At 45.3% G+C, this 23,969-nt stretch overlaps 2 protein-coding genes across 6 annotated transcripts in view; one reads left to right on the top strand and one right to left on the bottom strand.

Annotated features, from left to right (window-relative positions):
• The window catches only part of AP3M2 (adaptor related protein complex 3 subunit mu 2), a 48,852-nt gene extending 34,103 nt beyond the window's left edge, over nt 1-14,749 (bottom strand). Inside the window, exon 1 of one of the 2 annotated variants that reach the window (XM_075601520.1) lies at nt 14,664-14,749. The gene's annotated coding sequence lies outside the window, so the exon portion shown is untranslated. Of the gene's footprint in view, nt 1-14,624 lie in introns of both variants that reach the window. The other variant, XM_075601522.1, reaches the window with a different exon arrangement.
• Nucleotides 14,601-23,969, top strand: part of KAT6A (lysine acetyltransferase 6A) — a 60,671-nt gene continuing 51,302 nt past the window's right edge. For 2 of the 4 annotated variants that reach the window (XM_075601512.1, XM_075601511.1), the window contains exons 1-2: nt 14,604-15,024; nt 16,387-17,219. In XM_075601512.1, the coding sequence (XP_075457627.1) occupies nt 16,626-17,219 (594 nt within the window). In that variant the 5' untranslated portion in view covers nt 14,604-15,024; nt 16,387-16,625. Of the gene's footprint in view, nt 15,025-16,386; nt 17,220-23,969 lie in introns of all 4 variants that reach the window. The other 2 variants (XM_075601513.1, XM_075601515.1) reach the window with 2 other exon arrangements.

The following is a 23,969-nucleotide window of genomic DNA, read 5'->3' as shown; positions in this document are numbered from 1 at the left end:
AATAATAATATTGTATATACAAAAATCAATAAATACTAAATGCAAACATATGAATACACAAAATAACAAAATAAAAGTCCAATGTCCAAACCCCACAGTGAGTCCTGACAGGTAGCACCAGAACAATGTACAGAGTCCAGGGGCCCACGGCAGCTCTCACATGGAATAACCAGTTCCACAGCAAAATCTATGAGAAAGACAAAACAGAGAGCGCACGCCCCATTGTGTAACACTGTAACATTTAATGTGGGGAAGGGTGGATTAAAAACACTCACAATACAAAGGTAAAATATAAGCAGTATGTGATATATAATCACCACCAAGGCATGTCCAAACCGCAGCAGAGAGTCCAAAACAGGCTGGAGTAGATCTCACGAACAGCGCAGTCCCTCCGGTTCACTCGAAATCATCCAGGTGAGTCTGGCATCAGAGTTGGCCTTCAAATCACTACATGTGCTCCCCAGCCGTAAAGGATGCACACAACGTGATGACGTAGTGTCGTAAAGTACCCTTCCCCACATTAAATGTTACAGTGTTACACTATGGGGCGTGCACGCGCTCTCTCTCTCTCTCTAATATATATATATATATATATATATATAGAGAGAGAGAATCTATGTTACACCTATAAACAGGCCATTACTGCCTCATCAAGTCTTGCATGGAAGATTGTGCATTCAAAGGCGAACATTCATAATTTGCACAAACCCATTTCGTTATGTTTAATTAAAGCTCTTTTTTTCGCTTCATGTAGTATACTGAGAGCATAAATAGGAACATGGCTTACAGGTGGTAGAACCAAATAAAAGGTCATGGTGGTGTCACGTCTTGGGCGAGGGACTACAGTTGTTACAAGCTGACAAGGTGAACAGAAGTTCATCACATTCATTTGAAATGGTAATTCTCTGAAGACTTTCACCCACCATGCCACTATATATGAAAACGTACGTTTGTCATTCGTTCACTCATATCTTCTTTTTACCTTATAGATACGCCACATTATCACACCAGTACCATCTGTGAGCTACACACTGCATGTGTTGATGAGTGTCAGCCACATTGAGCGCTACACCTGCTTCTCTTAAATGTTCACACAGATCACTAAAAACATTCATTCACATTTCCACAATTAGGTACTGAATTATAAGCAGAGTCAACTTTGCTGTCATGGTAGTGATGTACATTATTATTGTTAGATTACTACACAACATATGCAGTGTATGTACAACAGAACACTTAATTTTACAACGCATTCATGCATGAACATTGTATGTTGTATGGTTTTTACAATAAATGTGCCAATTGGGTTCACATGTACATTGATGTTAAGATGGATAATGTACAGCTTGCCAGAAACATATTGTCATTTCGTTATGTGATGCTGATATTTAGCAATAAATACTCCCACTACACAAACTTAATGTTAATTATGTACACATGTCAATAAAATTCTTATGTTATTCTTCTATATAGTTGCTCCTGAAGCTCATGTGTCACCTGACACTGAACATGTCTCATCACCTGGCTCATCCAGCTCATCATCAAGTATGGAAGGTGAGTGTATGAGGAGCAGCACATCTAATGTGTACATTTGTAGATGTTAATTTGCCATGCTAAATAAATGCCTTTCACATGTAATTAATTAAATTACATGTTATGTAATGTCCCTAATGATTTTAAAACACACTGCACAATAACCACCAAGTGTAGCTAAACGCACGTACACAATACAGAAACGACATGTTTCAATTGTCACATCTTTTTCATTACGTTCTGTTTATACATCCTGTAACTATACCTGTATCGAGGTTTGCACATCTTATGACAGATGTGAATTGAAATACATACCATGAGCAGTCATTGAAAAAGAAAACATGAATGAATATAAATCATTGTCATGACATGTTCATTAAGGTAAGCAACACACAGAATTGACAATTTTGTATATGATATGAAACAACATCTAGAATACGTCAAATATGATCTGAAATACACAATAGTGTACACATCATTGTGACTCACATGTCACACTCCAAAAGCAAAATTGTATGTAACCATACTGCACTAGCTATTGGCTATCGACATAGTGGGTTTATTGTGTATGCCTAACCAAAAATAGCATGTACAGAAAATATAGATTTAGTACACATTATTTCCTCACGTACACACAACACCTTTTAGTGGTAAGAAGTATAATACAACCTGTTGATGAATGACATACCGGTGCAACATGCAATTGTCCACACAGCAGAGAAGAGAAAGGTGTGCGAATCATATTCATCTGTTTCCTAAGTGAATGGTATTTGGACAAATGTATTTATCATAACAAAGAATGAATACATCTATGTAGTACTATGAACATATATGTATTTGCTTACATGAAAAAAATGTGTTTATGACATTCAGACGTGTCTCAACACCACTGGCTGTTTGGTCAGTGTCAGCTGGTAAATTGACGGGATGCTCCTCCTCCAAGCCCTGACGTATGTCTGTTTGTACATTATTGCGGAGTGCCACATTGTGCAAAATGCAACATGCAATTATAATATCAGACACTTTAGCAGGCTTATATTGAAGTGCCCCACCAGTTCTATCGAGACACCTAAATCTTGTCTTGAGAAGCCCAAATGTCCTCTCTATGACGGATCGCGTAGATATATGGGCAACATTGTACCTCTCCTCTGCTTCACATTGAGGGTTTGCCACAGGGGTCAACAGCCACGGCCTAATTCCATATCCTGAGTCACCTATAATCCATCATGCACAAATATGAAACAATTTGTGTTAACATTATTACATACATTTCCTAGAAAACCAAGAGTTGTTTGTTAACACATCATAATATGTACTCACCCACCAGCCAATCAGGTCCAAAATAGCCTTCTTCTAAAGCATGGAAGACTGATGAGTTTCTCAGGATAGAGGAATCGTGACTGGAACCAGGGAATTTGGCTACCACATGCATAATCTTCATCGTGGCATCGCATACCACCTGTACATTCAGGGAATGGTAGTGCTTACGGTTGCGGTAAGCATGCTCACTCTGACTAGGCGGGATCAAAGCAACATGGGTGCAATCTATTGCACCCATCACACATGGTATCCCAGCTATGGTATAAAAGCCATTCCTGACTTCCAGCCACTCTGTGTGCTCTGTAGGAAAATGAATATAATTCCTAGTGCATCTATTCAGTGCACATAGAAACTGGGTAAAGGCCCGCGAGAATGTAGATTGCGAGACCCCGCCCACTATGCCCACAGTTGTCTGGAATGACGCGGAAGCAAGATAATGTAATGAGCACAGCATTTTAACAAGCCCAGGGACTGCACGACCTCTGGCTGTCACAAAATCTAAATCTCCCCGTATCTCTTCATAAAGAGCTAAGATTGCTGCTGAACTCAAACGATAGCGACTTACAATCTCCTCCTCACTCATCCCATCTAACAGGGTTCTCTCCCTGTACAAACGAGGACGAGGCACAACTTCTCTCCTCTCTCTTCTCCTCTCTTCTCCTTGCCCTCTCCCTCGACCTCTCCTGGCCGCGTGCCTGTCCCTGTCACTGTCCCTTCCTTGGCCTGTGACATCCTCTCCATCAGCAAGCCTCTCGTCCAATAGAATCTTCCTCCTTCTCATAAACATTTGCATCATTTTCAGGTCTGTAGCTGTGAATGCGCAGGTAATTGCCCTCCTTTAAATACCTATGTGATGATGTCAGGTGACTTGCTGAAGTGCAAGGTGTTACATTAACATATCCAAGTTGTTCACTCCCAACGTGTATCCAGTACCAATTAAAAGGATTATTTATGTGTGTTCACCAGGCAATCATGATATTTGAGAATGATGTAACGTTAAGCTTTGTAGAACCATTTATTGGCAAGTATTTCTGGAATGTATAATGCATGTACCACTTCTGAATGCAACACTCAGTCATCTAATTAGGATACAACCATGACATTGACGTTGAGAAACTACGTTGCAACGTGTGTAATTTGTCATGTTATTGTCACCTCTTCACATGAAGTAATTGTAAAGTGCATATGCATAATTTAATGCCATCAGGATACTTGCTATTGATTCAGTTTCAATCGTGTAAAAATGAGTAACGATTATAGATGTGTGTCTAACTTAGCATGAAGTGATTCTAATGCATCGTGTACAATGTAAACATGCAATGTTATTGAGTGTCCAATTGCGAACGACATCCAAAGAGGGAGGTCAAAGTACATGTAAACATGAAAACAAACAGCTACATTTACGTTTGATCATGCGTTACACATTACAAGCCTTGTATAATCTATAGCAACATTACTATACGCTGGATCTGTTAGATGTGTGAAATGTGTTACATCATAATAAATTGAAGCACACTTAAGTAACATGTTTGATATGATGTGACCTGCTCCTTTAAGAGTTGAGTATAGGATTTTCCCTTGACACATCATAACATTAAGACTAATGTGACACGCAAATCATCATAACATTGAAAAGTACAATGTTATGCAAATAATAAACGTAAGGGGTGACACGATGAAGTGAATGACCTCGACACTGTAATGCCAAGCACATTTTTATTATGAGCAATAGAACGTAAACAGTCCCATAATGTTATAAGTCCCCGCTTCATTGACTCCATTGATGTACAGATGAGCTTTTTTTTCTAAGTGCCGTCCCGGCAACCTTGCCGATCCTTCTCCCCTCCAACTTGCCAACTTTAGTTGGCGGGACCAATTGCCGATGAAATCTCCATTTCTGAGTGCCGATCAGCACCGATAAGCTGATCGGGGCTACTTGAATACAGCCGATTTCAAAAAGTGCCGAAAAGTGGGTTATCGGCAGCCGCATAAATTTTTATCAGCAAGAAAAACTGCCGATTTTGAGCACTTATCAGCGCTTACTGAATCTCAAATCCAATTTTGGCGGGAAAATGCCGATAAAAGCCTTATCGGCGCTTACTGCATGAGGCCCATAGTTACATAAGTGAACAGGGTATACATTATATACAAGACATTGCATGCACAGTTAGAGATAATATATATTATAGACGTATGTAACAGTTACAGACCAAATGAAAATGTGAGACAGCTTTAGTTTTGAAAGAACTTAGACTGGCGGTGGATGTGAGAGTCCGGTAGATTGTTCCAGTTGTGGGGAGCACGGTAAGAGGACGAGCGGCCAGATACTTTGCTGAAAATTGGGACCATGAACAGTCTTTTGGTGTCAGATCACAGATAAGTGCTGCATGTCGTAGGGGTGAGGAGCTTGTTCAGGTAGACGGGTAGCTTGCCCAGGAACTATTTGAAGGCAATTCAGGAGAGATGAACTTTGCGCATAGACTCAAGTGATGACCAATCTAGTTATTTGAGCATTTCACAGTAATGTGTGTTGTAGTTGCATTGGAGAACAAAATGGCATATTGAATTGTAGAGGGTATCAAGTTTGCTAAGGTGGGTTTGAGGTGCCGAGTCGTATATTATGTCCCCATAGTCGATAATTGGCATTAGCATCTGCTGTGTGATATGCTTTCTGACCAGCAAACTTAGGGAGGCTTTGTTCCTGTAAAGTACACCTAGTTTGGCATAGGTTTTGGATGTCAGGGTATCAATGTGCATCCCAAATATTAAATGGGAGTCAAACCATGTTCCCAAGTATTTAAAACTAGTAACAGGAGTTAGGGTGGTATTAGCGTTGGTTCTGATCTGGAGCTCAGTCATTGGAAGCTTTAAAAATGTAGCCTTAGTCCCAAATACCATTGTTACAGTCTTGTCAGTGTTTAAAAGTTTGTTTTGGGAAATCCAATTTTCAAGACTCAAAAAGTCAGATTGAGGTATGTGTTCAAGGTCAGAGAGGCTAGGGCTGTGTGCATATAAAATTGTGTCATTCGCATACATATGCATTGAAGCTCCCTTACAAGCTGTATGAAGATCATTGATGAACACTGAGAAGAGTATGGGCGCCAGAACAGATCCTTACGGGACACCACAGGTGATATCCAAAGGGGTGGGAGTTAGAGCCTCAGATAGACACGTGTTGGTAGACTACCCGATAGGTAGGAATTAATCCAGTTTAAAGCATGCTTCCCTATACCAGAGCACTGCAGTTTGTTAAGCAAGATAACATGATCAACAGTATCAAAAGCCTTTGCAAAATCTAGAAATATTGCACCAGTGAGTTGTCCCAGTTCCATTCCGCACTGGATTTCATTGTAAACTTTTAGCAGGGTAGTTACCGTGGAGTGTTTGGGGCGAAAGCCAGATTGGAATTGGCTAGGGAAATTTGTCTTGGTACAGTACCCTAGTGGACATATCAAAAACATTATTTTAACACATTAGCATCTGCTTGGGGCAAACCCTTTGGTCGCACCCATACTTAGCCACAAACCGTTGTTTTCTTACAAACGTGGTAAAAACTTGAGACAGACTGATCAAAGCAGACTTTGGAGGCACTTCACAGTTTGAAACCTTTTTGGGTACCCCCAGAAAGGGTTGTTACCGCTGCTGTAGTTGCAGTCAATGAAACAGCATCCAGGAAAGTAATAAGTTTACCCATCCACGTTCAGGACACATTCAACATCAATGGTTTCTATACCTGTTTATCTAGGAATGTGATCTACCTTATTAAGTGTCCATATGGGCTAGGCCCTAGAAGATGTGGGGGAGACTACCCAATGTGTGAAGGACAGGATCCGACAGCACAAGGCAGCGATCCGGAGATGCGATCAAGTCGCACACCACTTCACACAAGCTGGTCACAATTCTAGTCAATTCTGTTTTCAGGTCATCGATGGTGTGGTCAAGAGCAGACGGGTGCTAACATTAAAGTGTTATTATTACAAAAGGAGACAATGGATACGGCAGTTGGGTACAATGACTCCAGAGGGTATCAACAAAGACCTGGACTTAAGCTGTTATTTTTAATTTTCTACATATATTTACCTCTGTGTCTGTTCCGTCTTTATACAGTTTTTTCCCTTCGCCGCAGTCCAGTCTCATATATTGACCATACTCTGTTTTCTTTCCACAGACCGGCTTGTCACAGCTGACTATGTTGCCCCTAGTTGAAGTGTGTGACCCTTACCGGCTCTGCCTTTTATCATCGTTGAATGCTGTGATCGTACTTTGACATTCCTGTCTCCTTCACCTCTGCCATGCCCCTCATTTGCTCATCCTTATTTATTCCATATAGGTTCACTTTTTGATTGATGCGATAGACCTCCAGTTAGGGCATTTTGGGTCATTAGCCTAATCTCTGCATTTGGAATACAAGTGTATTGTTACCATATGTGCCTTTAGCATGCATTTCTCAATTTACTTTATTGCCTTGATAGCTCTGTTTGTGCTTACTGTATTTCTTATAGCTGTTTTAGCGTTTTTTTTGCTAGCGTCTTTCACATATACACTATGCTGTCCCGTTTGGACCCTGTCTGACACAGCTGAGATTGCAGAACAACAAGGCTTCCTTCACACCGTACGGACGCTTAATGTAGGTGACATCGGGTTACCTTGGTTATGGGGACGCCAGGACACCATTGGGAGTCTACCCACACATGGGCATCTCCTCTGCAACAGCGCAGTGTGTATACCATCAGTAACCTTTTTTCCCTCTGTAGGAGGACGTGCGCAGAGGTTTGCATCTTTCCACCCACTGGGTGCCTGTAATGGGTGCTCACCACAAACAAAAACGGGACCGCGAGGCTGAGGTGGGGATGTTAGTATAAACTGACCTCCAGCCGCGTGACCGCTTCCGGAGTGCAGAGTGATAGTCATATAGCCGGATCACGGTTGGAGAAGTGAGAATAGTCGTAATACTCGCCGTGGTCAGGGGTTGGAGAAGTCGGATAGTCGTAGAGGTTAGCCGGGGTCCAGGAGCGGAGAGAGTAGAGGTCCAGATGCAAGCCGAGGTCGAGAGAAGTTGGGGGTCCAGGTACAAGCCGAGGTCAAAACACTGAGGAACAAACAGGATAAGAATGCGCAAGGCAACAAGGCAACAGAAGCTTGAGGTAAGCACTATGTTAGGAATGAAAGATTATGCTCAGCCAATTTGCCAGAGGACTGGCTGAGCATATAAAGGGCTGGTGACCTATAGGCAGTATGCAAGCAGCTTAAAACCAGAGACAGAACATAAAACACAGACAAAGCTCAGTTTTTAGCACATCCAGTGAGACTCATACACGGTACAGTGCCTAAATATATATGTATAAATATCTAATAAGTAAAATGGTCTTTTAGTTTGACATTTTTGGCCAAAATTGTTGTAAGCCCCTGAGCCAACGCCAAGGCAGACCACATATCAGGGGTCCCTAACGCTAATATAAATTCTTAATAACCTGTGTAATAACAGGAAGAATGATTTATAGTAAATCTGTCAATATTAGTTGCAAAGTTCTAAGTCTGACTGAAGCTTTTATTAACCTGTACATTACCAGGAAAAGCACTCTGTATTAGAGATGTCACAGCCAAACTGCAAGCAGGCGAGTTCCCCTGAGTGGAAGATGCTATGGAGTGAGCCCATAACCATTTAAATGTGGGAGGGGGTGAGCTTAAATTAGGAAGGAGGTTGCCACCCTCCAATCAGCTATGACTAGCTGGACAAGAATTGTAAAACATACTGGACACCTAACAAGCTCCTATTGAACCCCCAAAATGACCACAACATATATATAAGCATATGAGTGTCACAGAGGAGTGCTACTGAGCATGGCAATATATACTTAAAACCAGAGACAGAACATAAAACACAGACAAAGCTCAGTTTTTAGCACATCCAGTGAGACTCATACACGGTACAGTGCCTAAATATATATGTATAAATATCTAATAAGTATTAGATATGCTTGCAGTTTGGCTGTGACATCTCTAATACAGAGTGCTTTTCCTGGTAATGTACAGGTTAATAAAAGCTTCAGTCAGACTTAGAACTTTGCAACTAATATTGACAGATTTACTATAAATCATTCTTCCTGTTATTACACAGGTTATTAAGAATTTATATTAGCGTTAGGGACCCCTGATATGTGGTCTGCCTTGGCGTTGGCTCAGGGGCTTACAACAATTTTGGCCAAAAATGTCAAACTAAAAGACCATTTTACTTATTAGATATTTATACATATATATTTAGGCACTGTACCGTGTATGAGTCTCACTGGATGTGCTAAAAACTGAGCTTTGTCTGTGTTTTATGTTCTGTCTCTGGTTTTAAGTATATATTGCCATGCTCAGTAGCACTCCTCTGTGACACTCATATGCTTATATATATGTTGTGGTCATTTTGGGGGTTCAATAGGAGCTTGTTAGGTGTCCAGTATAGTATGCAAGCAGCTGCCAGGGATTGGGGTGAACTGCCCATTCGGGAGCAGGTGTCCAATGGTAGAGCGGAGGCGAAGTGAGCTGCAGGGGCAGGTGATCCTAGGACTAAACTTACAATGACAGAGAACCTGCGCTTTTCCTGCTTTGTGTAAGTCACTACTTGTTTTGAGAGCTCGCAATCTAGGAGTTCCTCTTTATGCTTTAAATCTCTGCAGGACTTTATAGCATAAAGCTCAAAGATTCCACCAGTAAATAATCCTGTCATGGGAGACCAGGTTATTTACACCTTTTTACCAGGATCACATTGATCAAAACAAAGGTAATGAAATAAATTGTAATTTATTCGGCATAAATTCGCTTACACACAATGGAACACAAAATACAGACAAAAGACACATACTTTGGGACTGGGGTCGAAAACTAGACTTTCCTAGGTGCAGGGAATTCTATGAGAGTTTTACCCTGACCCGGAACCTCCTGGAACCCAAATCAGCATAAAATTCCATACACCACCGCTACGTTCTCTTCGGAGAACATGGTCCCTCCTGACCGCGAGTTAGTCCAAATCTCCTGGAACTCAAATCGGCATAAAATCCCAGCCGCGAACGCTACGTTCGATTCTGAGAACTTGGGCGCAAAATGCTTGGCTTAGTCTCTGGCTGGCAGGCTTTTCAGGCTCAAAATTGAAGCCGGTTGCTCTGCTATTCACACAGATCAACTGTGAAAAGCCCGCCCGCGCTCTTACTACAGGGAACTCCAAATATGATTGGCTCATAGGTTCTTATAGTATTTTCAGTTTCATTCACAAAACTGAGCAGCCAATCAACGCTTGGGAACTTTCCCAAGCAGCCAATCAGAGCCAAGTAGGCTAGAAAAGCCGGGTCAGCTGTGTCACGGGAGACCAGGTATTTACACCTTTTTACCGGGATCAATCACTGAGCAAAAAAAGATAGTAAAACAAATGGTAATTTATTCCATAGAAACAGACATACACACAGTGCATTAAAAAAAAGCTGTGTGTGCTGTGCACGCGCATAGTAAGTGAAACTTCTTTGACTTTTGTCACAGAAATTGTATTTGTATTGGTGATGTTTTAATTAAAAATCAAAATACAATTTCATTGACAAAACGCAAATAAATTTGACTTAGAACATGCGTACACATCCCTTGTATTTGCACTAAGCGTGAATTCCTCGTGTGTGTGTGTGTGTGACTGTGTGTGTGACTGTGCGACAGTGCGTGTGCGCGTGACAGTGCACGGTGCGCGTGATAGTGCGTGTGCACGCGACTGTGTGCACGCGACTGACTGTGCGCGACTGACTGTGTGCGCGACTGACTGTGTGTGCGTGACCATGTGCGTGTGTGTGACCGTGTGACGTATGCGCAGCCCCCCTGCACCTCACACATCCCCCTAACCTATTCACCCCCAATACAGCTCCATGATTCCCACCCTAATACCCCCTGCCCTCCCCCTAATGATACACCTGAATAACCCCTGTCCCCCACCCCAAATGATATAGCCACACCAATACCCCCTGCCCTCCCCCTAATGATACACCCCATCTCCCCAGTCTAGGCACGCACTCACCGGGCGGCAGGAAGAGGCTGCTCCGGACCCTTCCCTCCCGCACCGGGCTCCGTGTCACCCCCTCCCGCATGAAGCTCCTCTCCTAGGCGGCCGTGACCAGCAGGCGGCCGGACGGCTAGTCTGCACATCCCTCCGGAGCAGCCTCCTGAAGGGAGTCCACGGCTGCAGGGACCACAGGAGCCCCTCGGGCTCTACCCCACAGAAGCTGCCACCCTGCAGGGACGGGGAGAGGCTCAGCTCCAGCTCCCCGGTACCGGCCCAGGGAGGTGAAGGTCTCCCCGCCCTCACCAGTCACCTCCTGCCCGGAGCTCAGGCCTGAGACTGACCCGCAGCGGCTCATCCCACAGGCAGCGGCCAGGGGAGGCCTGCAGGGACACGGGCATGCAGGGGGAGGAGAGGCCGCAGGAGATCAGGGCCTGGAGCAGTGTGGGCTGCAGTGTCCCTATGAGAGCCGTGGCGTCTTGAGTGTCGCCATGACTATCGTGCTGGGGCGTGTGGGGGGAACGGCGCCGCTGGCAGCCGCATGCGTCTTTCCCCAGCGTCCCCATGACTACTGCGCATGCGCGGCCTGGCAGCGGACGTGTTGGGGGAACGGAGCCGCTGCCAGCCGCTTCTGCGCATGCGCAGAAGGCCGTAGTCTCCATTAGTTATGCGCATGCGCGCCATTGCAACGGACGTATGGCGGCCGTTAGGAGCGGCCGCCGCATATGTAATCGGCCGTGGGGGGGCGCGGCGCCCATTAGGAGCGGCGCCGGCGGCTATCGCTGCCGCCGCATGTCACAGCAGGCGCATGGGGGGAGTGGGATGGGGAGCCGTGACGTCACCTCCGTTTCATATTTCGCCCCTCACTCTCCCGTTTTACCCCATGAGAATAGGTGCCACTAAAGAAGTTTCACTTCAAAAATACAGAAGAAAACACACTTACTGGGATCTGGGCAACAAAACTGGACGTTCCTAGGTGAAATCGTACATAAAATAAAGTCTTTAGGTTGACCAGGACTTGTCCCAAAATGTCCTGGAACTCAAATCGGCATGAGGTTCCCGACTCCACCGCTGTATCTGCTCCGGAGTTGCTGAAATCCCTTGACCGAGAGATAGTACCAAACATCCTGGTACTCTTTTCGGCTTGTAATCCCAGCCGCGACCGTTACATTCTATTTTCAGAACTTGGCCACGAAATTTCTGAAGCCGGCTCGCTGCTATTTCTCTCTGAGCATCTTTTGGTGATTTCGAATTTCCGCTGCTGTCTTGGCGCTTAGAATCTGAGTGAATCTCTCGTCCGGATTGGCTGCTGGCTTTCTTATAGTATTTCAGCTTCATTCATGAAATACTCCAGCCAATCCGAGCGTGGGAGAAATCCTACCAGCCAATAAGAGCGTTGCCAGTCTACCTAAACCGGGCAAGCACGGATTCGGACAAGAGCATGCGCCAACTCGGCCCCTCTGCAACCTGTCAGTCAGAAGCCACCCGCAGAATTAGGCTCCTCAAAGTCTGGGCAAATGGTAGTCCGATGACTTCCATTCATCCCAGGACATGAGTATTTGACGCGAACTCCGCTGCCCAAATGACTTTCACACCTTGGCAACCTCTGAGGCTTTCATGTCCGTCCGGGACCCGAGAAGACTTGGTGGCACCAAGCTTGGTACCATGGACCTGGAAGTCCCCAGCTCATAATACCGTACACAAGCATCTGTACTATTAAAACATTATGAAACAAAAAATTTTCTAAGTCCCAAGGTAGAATGAAAAAAACGCTTAGGTTAATTCCCAGGGCTGTATCTCAATCCCCTTGAAAACCAGACTTAGGTTTCATAAAAACCCTCGCAAGCTGATATATGGTTGGAATACACCCAGAACCTCTATACTAGTTTTGGGGAGCCAAGCATTGAACTGGAAATCACTCTGTTACTGGGGGGACCCCGGTACCGTTCTGGGATACCTTCCACCCTATGCCCTGCTTACCTTTCTTGTCTGTGCTGAAGCAGGGAGTCCTAGCGGTGAGTTGCAAAAGCGTTTCCAGAGCAGGAATTTGACGGGAGCCTTGTGCCTACATGAATCCGGGTTGCCTGACCTGACTCCCGGGTACATTATTGGGGCACCGAGCAACTCTGGACCCCGACTATCTAGGCACAATCTGATAACACGTTCTCCGCAAAATCCACCCTGAAACTCATAGCCTAGCAATCTATGCTTGCTGGCACTCCAGGGAAGGTAAAACACACATTATTTATTGTCGCACAATCACATAGACACATGTACAACAAATGGGTTCAAGAGCTGACACTCTAAAACCCCAAATGTCGATCAGAGGTAGCCAGCCAGGCATAATACCTTTATTGATGGCCCGGTTATCCACTCACCGTCACAAGCGGGAAATAAGAAATAGCCAAGAGACATGGGCAAGCCTGCCACCTCGCTCCCTGGCTACCTCAATGCTGGGCAGGTTCCACCAGGTCTGGCAGAACATGTGGCATCCCAGAGGACTGCCATTGATCTCTGGACTTGTTACTCCACCTTTCCCCGCTGACCAAATGCTATTAACACTTCTGGGCATCCTCTGGCTGCTTTGAACTCCGATGTCCAACAGACCTACCAGCGCCTATGGGTTTGCACGGGCAGCCTGTTCGAACATTGGTTCCAAAGGTAAAAAGCATATTACATTATATTAAAGTATCTTTTAAAACACTTCTGAATCTTGGGGGACGGGGAACAGAAAAGGGAAAAATTTTGTTTTATTTCTATGCCTTACTCCCCGCACACTTTCCCTTGAGAGTTCAAACTGAGTCCAAGAGCCCCCCCACCCCTATACTGGTTGTGGGTCACGTTGGCACTAGCTGGGGTACCCCCCTTAACCCCCCTTGTTCCCTCAGCTACAGGAATACATGTTTATCCTTGTGCCTCATTCTCCTTTCTGGGCTGTGCTGAAGCAGGGTACCCTAGTGGTGAGTCACGTTTGCATTTTCAAGGGGAGGTATTGCCGGGACAATGTGCCTACATGTATCCGAGAATCAGGCATGATCCCCGGGTACATTTATAGGGGACCCAACAACTTCGGACCCCAACCTCCTAGGCACATTCTGTTAACAATTCTTCTGCAAACCCACCTTGAAACTCGTATCCTGGCAATCCCTGCTCGCTGGCATGCCCGGAAAGGGGAAAACACAAATGCTTTTATTACAGACAGTTATAATGGGATCATACAATGTTATCAGAGCAGGGGTAACCAAAACTGGCTTGACCGTTATGAAAGAGCCCGGTTACCCCCTCCCGTCACAGTGTGTGTGACACACACACACACACACACACACACACACACCATGTTAATTAATTGTATGCATATGCTCGAAATGGTGAGGTTATGTAGGGTTACAGTGAAGTCGGTTCTCCATCAATGAAAGTGTTAACAAGATGCAAGCACTTTGTTTTGCCCAAAACAAAGAAGGCGGGGGTCTTCACTGCCCCTCTTTGGTCACGCGCACCTTGCCTCGCCTACAGGCGCCGTTCTCCTGACCGCTCTTGTTCCTCATCTCGCGCTATTCTCCCCCCCATCACTCCCCCCGCCTCGCTTAATCCCTCCAACGGCACACGGTTCTAAAAACACCACATAGCTCCGCCTCTTAGTCGACGTCACCAGAAATCACGAACGGCGAATGCGCTGTTCCCAAAATCGACCCATGCCGCGCTGTGCGAGTTCACATCCACCGCGCGCTCCCCCTCCTTTCCCGCCCACTACCTGCTTTGCCATTAACCCTTCCCTCGGTCCTCCTCCTACCGCGCTGTTCACTGCTCGACCTCCCGGAAATCTCCTTGCACCGAAGCCACGCCTACTAATATACACTGCCTCTACGGCCCGCCTACGCATGACGTATACACAGTAATACCGCCCTATACTCCGGCTGTTCAGTTTACCTCCCCCCGCCATGTGCGCTGTCCCGTTATCCTCACGCTACGCCCCCTGCGCTGTTCCATCCACCGCCACCTTCGCCCCCCGCGCTGTTCCATCCACCTTCTCCTTGGCCCTCCGCGCTGTTCCGAGCTCCAGCTACCCTCCCTGGGTTACACTCTCCAAGATGGCCGTCGCGTCAGCCCGGGGTGTCTCTGCTCTCTGCCGCTGCTGCCGCCCGGGGCTCCCGGTAAGAGACCTCGCCGCTTCCCTTGCCCCTTCCTCACCCTGCTTCGTTCCCTTCTCGTGAAGCTGCGACCCGCACTCCCTACACGGGGCTCCCTCTGGGGCCGCTCCCCGACCTTACGCCAGGCCCCAACCTGAGGCCTACTCCGTCTGAGCAAGCCGGGGCCTCGCGTACTACCTTTCCCCGGGGTGGAGTGCAGAGGCAACGCCGCGGAGAGGGAACAGAGGCACAGTTACTTAGCAACTTGATATGAACATGCTGCTCTGCTTAATGATGCTGAGTATCTAAACACTTCCACTCCCTGATAATGGACATACTGCACTGTATAATGATGGGTATCTCTGTACACTTCCACCCTCTGATAATGAATATGCTGCACTGTATAATGATGACGAGTATCTCGATACATTGCTACCTCTGATAATGGACATGCTGTTCTATATAATGATGAATAATATCTCTACATGTCCACCGCCTAATAATGAACATGCTGCACTGTCTAATGATGCTGAGTATCCGTACACTTCCTATTCCTGATAATGGACATGCTGCTCTGTATAATGATGCTACATTTGTGTTTATTCGTCCCTCAGCATGATACCAGCGTATTTGTATGTGCCCATTTGTATACATTCATCATTGTGCTGATTTCTGCCGCCTGTATGTTGACGTACTCTCTTGTGCATGTGCACAAACCTATGTTTTACTTTTGTCTGTACGTTTTCCTAAGTGTATTTCTGTCATGCTGCCTGTCTTCACGTGTCATCTGTGCACCAGGCCCTTTGCTTGTACAACCTACATGTGTGTTCTGTGCTTGTCCAAGCGTTTATTCGCCCATCTGACTACGTGTGCAAGCTGTTTAAGGTGCGCACTTGCCTGCGTGCCATCTGTGTGTTTGTACGAGTCTGAATGCCACCTCTGCTGTTTCTGTGTGAACTTCTATACCGTATGTCACATCAGTGTGTGTCCTGTTTTTGGGCCCATCTGTTGCTCTGTTGCTGTGCCTGTCTGTGTGGTAGCTGTGTGAGCCCATAGGTTTATGTATACTTGTCTGTCTGTGCGCCACCTGTGTGTGCTTATACACAAACGTTTGACCCACCTGTGTGTGATCATACTCTTGTCGTAGTGTGCCACTTATGTTTTCATGTGCCACCTGTATGTGTCTTAATGTCCGTGGCACTTGTCAGCTGTATGCATGTTTGTTGCCATCTATCTGCATGTGTGCTTAAGATTAATGATTCTTACAGGCTTGGGCTTTTAGGGGTAAAATCCAGAGATCTATTCGGGTGTGACGTTTTATAGGGAGTAGGTAATCTGACGGGATCCGTATCTGCCAGTGACGGTCTTCCTTTTTCCCCCTTCCAGGTTTGACTCTGCCACCTTTGGCGTGTCTTTTACCTGTACAGTACGAGCATTAGGAATACCCGGCTTCACTTCAGTGCACGCTCTGTTCCTCACCTACCCACCACCCTTGGACACTGGCGAGGCTGGCGTGACCGGGGCCTTGCATATGCTATGTTGAGCAGGCCCCCGGGCAGCGCCAGCCTCCACACCTCCCTCTGGGAACAGGGCAAGGGCTAAACCTCTATGGATATACAGACACCATGGTAAAGCTGGCAAACCCGCTGTACACGCAATGGATTCTGGAGGCAATCAGGAAAGTGAAGAGGCAAAAGCAACGGCCATCGGAGGAGCGTCTCTGCAATGCTGTGTCCACCTCCCACGGCCTTGACCGTCGCACTGTCATGGAGCAGCTGGAACTGAGTGTAAAGGACGGCACGGTCCTCAAAGTGACCAACAAGGGACAGAACTCCTACAAGGACCCTGATAACCCTGGCCGGTTGGCCTTACCCAAGGCGATCAGAAATCAAGGACGGCCGGAGGGCATGGACTGGCACCGCCTCTTAAGGCGGGCGCTGGACAATCTGGCGGAGCCGGGGGGGTCCTCGTTGAAAAACATTGAACGCTTCCTAAGGGGGCAACGGGACGTGGGGGCGGCATTCGGAGGCAACATGGGCGCAGCGTCAGCCTTTCACCACCAGCTGCGGCTGGCGGTCAAGCGGGCGCTGGGCCACGGGAGGATTGTGAAGGAAGGGCCGTTATATAAGCTCAATGCCAAGGTGACCGAGGACAAGCAGGGCTGTGAGTCACTGGCCTCGCTGCCTCCCGTGTGCTTGCTGCCCCATGAGAAGGACAAGGTAAGCCCTCACTATTCCTGTATAATAATGCAGAATATCTCCACACACTTCCAGCCCCTGCTATGGAACATGCTGCTCTGTTATAATGATGCTCAGCATATCTGTACACTTCCAGGTTCTGTGTCAAATAATCTGTTTTCAACCCCACCGTTGATGTTGAGGCTTTTTTTTGGAACTTATTTAACATGGCTACGGTGTGATTCCTCTAATAGCCCTAAATCTAGCAGCGCGCGTTGTATATCATGTGGGATTTGTTGTTTGGGTTCGGCCTTCAGGACCGTATTTGAAAACCTACAAACACCTTAAGCTGTGAAACAAAAATGACATATGGCACAGAAGGTGTTATTGCTTTCAGTGCAATCCAAATCCCATGTGTATTAGCAACAGGATTTTCAGTTATTTCCTGCCAATTGTGGGACCATTTGGAAGGAGAGCAGTTAGTCTCAGCCCCACTTTACAACATGCATAAGTTTATAGTTGGAGAAAGCGCTTCGCTGTATAATACGTTGCACTGCTTTGTAATGTTACTTTGCAGAGTAGGTTTTTAAATCTGGCCCATATGCCGACCCCCAAAACACACAATGACATTCTGCAGAAGATTCAATACAGGAGATCATACTTTGTCAGGAGATCAAGTATAGAGGTAGAAATTATATAGTGATCCCAAATTTGGCCATATTTAGGTATAGTTGCATCCCTACCCTGGACCGAGGTAAAATAATTATATTAACATGTTTAAAGAGCAGATTTATTTATTTTTAAACAGCAGGGGTCTCCGGAGATGAACCACGTTAATTTCAGCTCTGGGGAATTCACAGCTTCCCGAGTTACTTCCTGGGGAAGGTGCCACCTGTATTGTCCACTCCACGGGAGACAAAATCTCCTGCATGACGCTGCTCAATAAGAAGTTACAATGTCATCCATCGTGGGGCTCCCATTGGCCGCCCACATGAAGCGTTGGATTTAAACTTCCATGCACTACTGGCAGCAACTTCTTCAGTAAATATCTTGGGAAACATGCGGTACCTGAACTGAAATAAATGTGGTTAAGCTCAGAGGACGTGTGTGTGTGTGTGTGTGTGGGTGTGTGTGTGTGTGTGTGTATATATTTAAAAAAAAAGGGGGGGGGGAGAGGTCAATGTGGGGCTGCTTTAATACGTAAAGGGTCAATTCAACGTGGATCCCTAAGCCCTATGTGACATTGACATTTTTAATGGGTTAATTGACAAGTCCCACAAGTCCAGAGTGACCTAATAACAGTGACATGTTCAATGTGTTAAAGGGACTGAATTGTTGGATCAGGATGTTACACGGAAACGAAAGGGGATTTACACTAAAAATGTTTTCGGGATCTGTCTCGATGGGGCTGAAACGTTTTTTTCGGGCAAGTTGTGGGGCTGTCAGGGTCCATGTTTTTTGATCCAGTTATACGCTGCGTTTCCTGTGATCTGAGGGTTTCCCCGGTCTGTGGGGTGTGTTTACCTGGTGCTGACACCTGTCGTTCCCGCTTCGCCAGTTCCATGGCTTATTACTATCGGGTGACTTGTTGACCAAAGTGTACTAATGGCAGTGATCTGTTTAAGGATTTGCTTTTCCCCCCCAAATCTGACGCCTATGTGTGTTTTTTTGATGTTGGTTTGAAGTCTGGTGAGCTGAGACTGAAGCGGTCTGATTTCCTCTGGCTGATAAAACTACAGTATGCATTTAAACAAGAGTTTGCTCAGGCAAAGTCCCAGTATTTATAGGCTGTCTAAGGACAGGGGAGGGAGGATAAGGGTAGAGAAAACAGTTGATTGACAAACACTTTCCCATTCAGAGGACGCAATGTCATTCAATTTGTCATTTCCACAGGAATGGAAGCAGACTATTTTGTGTTCGTGACACGGTTGGATTTGTTGAGGGAAGCCACTTGGACACTTCCATTGTTTCACATAATGTCCCTCTCTGGGCAGCTACGTGGGCTTGCAGCTCTGAGGGAACCCGAGCTGATTATTACACAACATGCAAATAAGGGAATGATTACCTTTTTTTTTTTTTTTTTTTAAACAATCTTTTTCCTTTATTGGGGACTTGTAACAGAGATACAGAAAATATAGCAATGTGAAATAAACAGTAAAGTCATAGGCATATGACAGCAGATTGTACAAGTCAACTCCATAAACCGTTTTCTCCATTTTTAAAAGATAGGGGGGTGGGAGGGGAGAGTTGGGAACGACAAAGATAGAAGGGTGGGGGGGCTGATGGGGGGGGTAGTGGGATGGTCGTCTCCATTCCCATCCCTCTCGGAGGGGTTCAGGTCTGGGCCAAGATCTGAAGGAGCGGCGGAGCTCCGACGCCTGGCCATGGCTCCCAAGTTTTATAAAATTGCGGCATTTTCTGCTTCAACATAGCTGTGAGCCTTTCCATGGTCATGACCATACTTATTCTATTAACAACTGTTCTTTTGGAAGGTGCTTTTACTTGTTTCCAGGCTGCCGCGATTGAACACCTGGCAGCTGTCAGAATAGAAGAGGTCAGCCTGGATACCGGGGAAGGGAGGTCTTCTAATGGTTTTCCCAGCACATACGTCAGAGGGTCCAATGGGACTTCTAGGCCATGTCTCCTCTTTGACCTCATCCTCTCCAGCACAAATCTGGTGTTCCGGGGAAGATCTGGCTCAGTTTGCTCGGGGTCAGGTACCATTGAAATAGGATTTTATAGATGTTTTCTTTTGTGATGGTACAGATTGAAGTTTTGGTAGCTGCTTCCCAGACATCCTCCCAGTCCTCCGTGTCTATCTGTAGATTAAGGTCAGCCGACCATTTTTGCATATTGGGATGGGGGGGGAGTGACGACTCAATCCCCCTATAAATCGTGGATATTAGTCCTCTTTGGTATTCGCCTTTGAGGCAAAGGGATTCGAATTTGGTTAGGACGGGAAATTTAGAGTTTTGGGAGAGGGCTTGTATAAAGTGTCTTATTTGCAGAAATTTAAACGGGGAGGTCGTGAGATTGATACTTATCTTGGAGCTCTTTAAAGGACAGAATTTCCTCTTTCTGCAGCAGATCTTCAACCATCCTAATATTTAGGTCCTGAAATTGACCAAATTGGTTACGGGAGCACCCAGGCGGGAATTCTGGGTTTCCGAAGATCGGGGAGAGTTTGGAGGGGGATGATGCCAGGCCATACTTCCCTTTATTTTTAAGCCAGATAGACCACGTGAATCTCATTGCCCCAAGCTCGAATTTCAGGGTTCGTTTTTCCTTGTTTGCTAGGGACCATAGGATTACTGGGAGGGGGAAGGGGGCTGCATGACAGGATTCTATCGCCAACCAGCAATTAGAGGTTGTGGGGTTATTCCTGACCACCGCTTGGCGCAGTTGGGCTGCTTGATAATATCTGATCACGTCAGGAGCGCCTAAGCCCCCCCCTTGTCTTTGAGGATAACATAACCGACCTCGGGACCCTGGGTTTACGCTGTTTCCAGATAAATCGGAATATGTGGGACTGTATGTTTTTCAGTTCTAATAAAGGTATTGATACTGGGAGGGTTTGGAAGAAGTATAGTAAACGGGGAGGATGTTCATTTTGCAAGAAATGATTCTACCAATCCAAGAGATTTGATGGTTGTTCCATGAGTCTAGGTCTTTTTTTAATTTGGTTAAATAGGGGGGGATAGTTAGTTTGGTAAAGTGATTTATAGGTATTGGTAATCTTTACTCCCAGGTATTTTATGTGGGAGGAGTTCCATCTATATTTATAGTTGGATTGCAGTAGTTTCCAGACATGTTCTGGAAGGGAGATGTTGAGCGCTTCCGATTTATCCATATTGACCTTGTAGTCAGAAACCTGGCTAGAGTGATTTAGCAGTTTTTGAAGGTTAGGTAGGGATATGTGTGGGTCAGCGAGTGTCAGGATTACGTCGTCCGCAAAGTGGGAGATTTTATATTCTGTGTCTACGATCGTGATACCTTTTTATACTTGGTTCGGCTCTGATTTGGGCCGATAGAGGTTCAATTTTGATTGCGAACAGTAGTGGGGACAGGGGGCAGTCTTGCCTAGTTCCGTTTTTGGTTGGGTTTAGTTGTCCGCCTGGGAGTTTGAGTTATGCTGTGGGGTTTTGGTAAAGGGTGCGGACTCCCTTTAAGCATGGTTTGGTCGAGGAAGGACCATTTGATGCGGTCAAATGCCTTCTCGGCATCCGAGCTTAATATCATGGCCTGGAGTTTATTGAGATGCACGTGGTCAATAATATCGACAATTTTGCGTGTGTTGTCAGAGGCCTGTCTACTTGACACAAAGCCCACTTGATCAATATGAATAAGTCTGGGGAGAATCGGGTTTAGCCTGTTCGCTAGGATCTTGCTAAAGAGTTTGAGGTCTGTGTTAAGAAGGGAGATCGGTCTATAGCTACCGCATTGTAGCGGGTCCCATCCTTGTGGATTGTGGCAGGTTAATGTTGACCTTTTTAAAGCTGCAATCCCCCAGAATGTATGAGTTTTTTACTTCTATAATGATAGTATTTTGCCCCCCTGAGAATGTAGTGGTTTTCCTTTGTTTTTAAAACAATGTTCTTTTTCGTGTTTAATAATGGTCTCTAATTCCTAGCTACTGGGGGTGACCATGGTAAGCGTTGGACTGCAATGGGCTCTGGAAAAAGCGCTTCATTTTAGTCTCCCGGGCACTTAATATACACGTGCTTATATATCCTGAACTGAGCCTAAGATTTAAAAATTAAATCGGTTCTGTAAACGGTAAAAAGAGATCTCTTAACGCAAGTGAAAAATACAATAGTGCAATAACGGTGGCTGGCGTCGACTGCTGCTTTAATCGGACATGAATCGTTCTTTAACAAAAAAAGAAATGCAATTGATCAGTTATTTATATAATCATTTTTTTTGCCCACTCTGTGGAATTGTCCCTTTAAAGGGTCAGTCCCACTAACTGGGTGCAAAAAAAAAAGAGAAATTAAGCGTTATATTAAAGTAATTGGATTTGATAAGATTGTTATCCGTAATGTCCCACATTCGAGATTTGAATGAAAGCGTGTCAAGCTAATGATGACATTGGAATTAGAAGTATTGAAATTAAAAGAAATAAGGAAATAAAAAAATCCCAAACATTTTATTATTATTATTATTATTATTATTATTATTATTATTATTACAATGAAAAATATGACGCATTTAAAAAAATGTTAACTACGTCTATATGCGTTTTTAAAAAAAATTTTTAAACATTTTTTTATTAGGGTATCAATTTCACTACCGTTGGCTCCTCAAACATGTCACTTGATCGCTTTGTTCCTACACAAGACTGACCCCGTAACTCATTAAACCTATCACTGTCATTATGTAATTTTTGGTCTTGTGAGAAGCGATCACAACCAAATACGGGGGAGAAGAGTGGATGCTCTAATATACATACAATACAGGGAGAAGAGTGGATACTTAGGCTGGGGCCTTGGTGCCTTCACCCGTGCGGAGGCTGGTCAGTGAGCGGGCACTTACCTGGCCGTGGGGGGCGTGCCTAGCGGCATCACGGAGCTGGTTCGCTTGTCGTGCCAAGAAATCAGTTCCGCCCGCACGCCCCATGGACACGAACACTGCCTTAAGGCAGTCTGATTGCGCACTGTCTGTGGTACCATGGCCCCAGCCTAATACAGATACAATACAGGGAGAAGTGCTGGCGCTCTTAATGCAGATACTATACAGGGGGGAGAGCTGATACTAATACAGATACACAGGGAGAAGAGCTAACACTTACAGATACAATACAAGGAGGAGAGCTGACACTCTAATATAGGTACAATACAGAGAGAATGTGTGACACTAATACAGATAAGGGGTGAAGAGCTGACACTCTAAGACAGATACAATGCAGGGAGAAGAGCGGACGCTCTTAATGCAGGCGCAACGTATAGCAAGAGTATCCTTGTTTTCTATTTAATGTACATACTTTCTGTAGCCTCTGCCTGTTGTGTTTATAACATGATGTTACTGAGTGAGAGACTTCCCCCTCTAGCTTCTCTCCTCCACGCTGTACATATTACGGCTCCTGATAAGGGTAGAGGAGGGGCAGAGGTGTTGGGGTAATAGGAAAAAGGTGGTAGGCAATCGGGGGATAGAGCGTGAGGGGATAGTGTGTTGGGGATAGAAAATTGAGTTCTTTTACCCTCGGTTTGTCTTCAGAATATCTCTAAATGATTAGGATGAAAATTTCAGACCTTTCTTGATCCTCAGATTTGTATCCCTAATAACCAATACATATTCATAAACGTGTGTGTGTGTGTATCCTGTGTGTGTGTGGGTCTATGTATACGTTACATAGTAGATGAGGTTGAAAAAAGACATACGTTCAACCTATGCTAAATTTAGACAACAGATACTTTATCCTATATCTATACTTACTTATTGATCCAGAGGAAGGCAAACAAAAAACCCCAGAGTCATATCATCCAATGTATCCCATAAGGGGAAAAATACATTCCTTCCTGACTCCGAGAATTGGCAATCGGATTAATCCCTGGATCAACATCCTTCCCATGTATACTTATTTGGTATATCCCTGTATACCATTCCTATCTAAAAAGATGTCCAACCTTTTTTTGAACAAATCTATTATATCTGCCATCACAGTCTCCATGGGTAATGAATTCTACATTTTAACTGCCCTTACTGTAAAGAACCCGTTCCTTTGTTGCTTGTGAAATCTCCTTTCCTCCAACCTTAAGGGATGGCCCGAGTCCTTTGTACTGCCCGTGGGGTGAA

The sequence above is a fragment of the Ascaphus truei genome, chromosome 5 (assembly GCF_040206685.1).
Source record: "Ascaphus truei isolate aAscTru1 chromosome 5, aAscTru1.hap1, whole genome shotgun sequence".
NCBI classification, from domain to species: domain Eukaryota; kingdom Metazoa; phylum Chordata; class Amphibia; order Anura; family Ascaphidae; genus Ascaphus; species Ascaphus truei.
This window is presented reverse-complemented; position numbering and strand designations above follow the sequence as displayed.